Source organism: Homalodisca vitripennis, chromosome 3 (genome assembly GCF_021130785.1).
Source record: "Homalodisca vitripennis isolate AUS2020 chromosome 3, UT_GWSS_2.1, whole genome shotgun sequence".
NCBI classification, from domain to species: domain Eukaryota; kingdom Metazoa; phylum Arthropoda; class Insecta; order Hemiptera; family Cicadellidae; genus Homalodisca; species Homalodisca vitripennis.
The window spans coordinates 89,353,541-89,356,306 of record NC_060209.1 but is presented as its reverse complement, the minus strand read 5'-3'; the positions used below and the strand labels follow the sequence as shown (position 1 = coordinate 89,356,306).

Below are 2,766 nucleotides of genomic sequence, written 5' to 3'. Positions count from 1 at the left end.
ATATATATATATATATATATATATATATATATGAGAATTTAAATTCTAATAACGTTATTATTTATAACGCAGTATTTTTCCTTCAAATTATTTTTATATTAATTTGGATGAATGGTATACTCAACGTATAAATATTAGGAGAAGGATTTCTTTTTACAAAGAATTATTAAAACTTATACAGCCATAAAAGTTGTATTATTTGTCAGTAATTCAAAACATTATACAGTTTATACGTATTTTAATTTTTGTAAGGAAACAGAAACAGATTTTTAGCCACCAATTGAAAATGTTAAATACAAAAAAAACATTCAGTTTTATAATATCTTGAATTTAAGGTATAAGCCTAGCTTTGCATTTAACATTATTTTGATAATTTAAATTGTAATTTTTCTAAATGTTTTGCAGTGTATTGTATCAATAATTTCTAACAAACCTGTTTTGTGGGGTATTGTACGAAAGGCATTTTTACGTTAAATAATAAATTCAACATAGTAAAATAGTAACATTAACCTAAATATGGGAATGGGATGAATAGAAAACATCCAGTATAATACAGGGTTAATTTTACTCATACGATCATGAAAGATGAATATATAGGAGGGGATAAAACCCACATTTTTATAACATCATAAGGGTAACAAAAAAAACGGAGGAGAAATATAAGACGCTCTGACCTACTGTGTGCCTTGCGTGTTTCTACTCGTAGTGCCGTACTGACTGTGTTTAACCTAAACTGTTCGCTGTTGTGTTAATGAATATATTTGGTATTTGTTTTTAATATGTCGTCTGTCTGTGGCATCTGTGGTATAGACTGTAATGATGTCGAAAGAGATCAGAGGGTGAAGTGCGCTGGAAGTTGTGAAAAGTATTTTCATTCTAAGTGCATCCAAGATGACGTCGTGGGAACAAAGACTCGTTCATTTAAAGACTGGAGATGTAAAACTTGTCGAAAGGCTACATTTTCTAATAACGACCTCATCAGTGCTCTCCAAGATTTTAAAATGCAGATGATTGAAGAAATGAAAACTACAAGAAATGAGATAAATACCCTAGCTGAATCTGTAAAGTTCATGTCTAATAAAATGGACGAGTCTACGAACCTAATGAAAACTATTAAAGAAGAATTAGCACTGGTTAAGAAAGAAAACGAGCGCCTAACAGCTATGAACAGCACCCTTAATACCGAGGTGACTTCTCTCAAGAACAGAGTTAGAGCACTTGAACAGTACTCTAGGAAGAACAATGTGGAAGTCAACGGTATTCCTGAGACTCCTAGGGAGGATGTGGTCGGCCTGGTGAGAGACGTTGGTGCTGCCTTGGGAGTGGAGATCCAGGAGAGCGACATCTCGACGGCCCACCGAGTACCGTCCTTCGGAAAGGACCGCCCACCGCCCCTCATCGTCCAGTTCTCCAGACGGTTCATCCGGGACACAGTACTAAGCAAGTATAAGGACAAGAAAGGGTTAACTGCTCGACAGATAAATTCCGCCTTCCCGGATAAGATCGTCTACGTCAACGAGCACCTGACTCCTGATAACAAAATTTTTCTCTCTAAGTTGAAAGTTAAGTGCAGAGAAATAGGGTACCAATACGCTTGGTGTAAGGAGGGGAAGTTTTTTGTCAGGAAATGTCGGGGGGACCGCTGTATCAAGGTGGACTCGTACGATGAACTAAACAAGCTTAAATAAACATGTAAGTCACAGTATATATTATACAATTAATTATTATTATTAAGTTTTGTTGTTGTTATTTCAGAGCTCTATTGTTGTCGTTAGTTATTGTTATTGTTGATTGTTTTCATTCATAGTTATCTGTTGATTGTTGCTAATTTATACTGGTTTTTTATTCTAATTCATTATTTATATATTGTTATTTATTTCTATGTTACTTATTTATTACTATAAATGGTTATTTCACATGAGTTAAGCTTTAAAAATGAATGAACACATGAATAGCGAAGGTACTGAATTACAAGTATTTTTTGATCATGGAAGTACATTGAATAAATATAACTTAATTTATACTAATATCAGGAGTTTGAGGAAGAATTTTAATGCATTTGTTGTTGAATTAAGTAGTATCAAACAAAAAATACACTTTATTGTGCTAAGTGAGATTTGGATTAGTAGTGATGAATTACATCTTTATGCACTACCTGGTTACAGTACTTATGCTAATTGCAATAACAATTATAGAGCAGGTGGTGTTGTGTGTTTTGTTGATGAATCAATAGACTGCAAAGAAATCTTGTTATCAAATAATATGACTTCTGCCGATGCCCTTTTACTTGAAGTCAAATTAAATAATATGTTTTTTAAATTAGTCTGCTTATATAGATTACAAAATGTACATGAGAACTCCTTTTTGCTTGAACTTACTCAACTTGTCACTGAATTAAGAAATAACGTTATTTATATTGGTGATATAAATATTAACTTACTAGAGGAAAACACAGTAACGTATTCTTACAAGGATATTTTAAATAGTAATGGTTTTGTTTCCTTGATAAATAAACCTACTAGAATTACTGATAATTCACGAACCAGTATTGATCATATCTTTGTTAGAAATAGATATATAAATACATTCTATAGTGATGTATTTGAGTTAGGTATTACCGACCACTGTGTTTTGGGACTTAAATTTAGTAAGCAGACAATAGAGACTATTGATAATAGTGTTGTTAATGCATTTAAGTATAAAATAGACTATAATAAGGTTAAGATTGAATTAAGAAACATTGATTGGAGTGAAGTGTACTTTGAA

The 2,766-nt window shown here is 32.1% G+C and overlaps 1 protein-coding gene across 1 annotated transcript; it reads left to right on the top strand.

Moving 5' to 3' along the window:
* Positions 1-779: 779 nt before the first annotated feature.
* On the top strand, positions 780-1,688 carry LOC124358275. Its single transcript, XM_046810569.1, has one exon. The coding sequence runs from the start codon at positions 780-782 to the stop codon at positions 1,686-1,688; it is 909 nt and encodes a 302-aa protein (XP_046666525.1).
* The last annotated feature ends 1,078 nt before the right edge of the window (positions 1,689-2,766 follow it).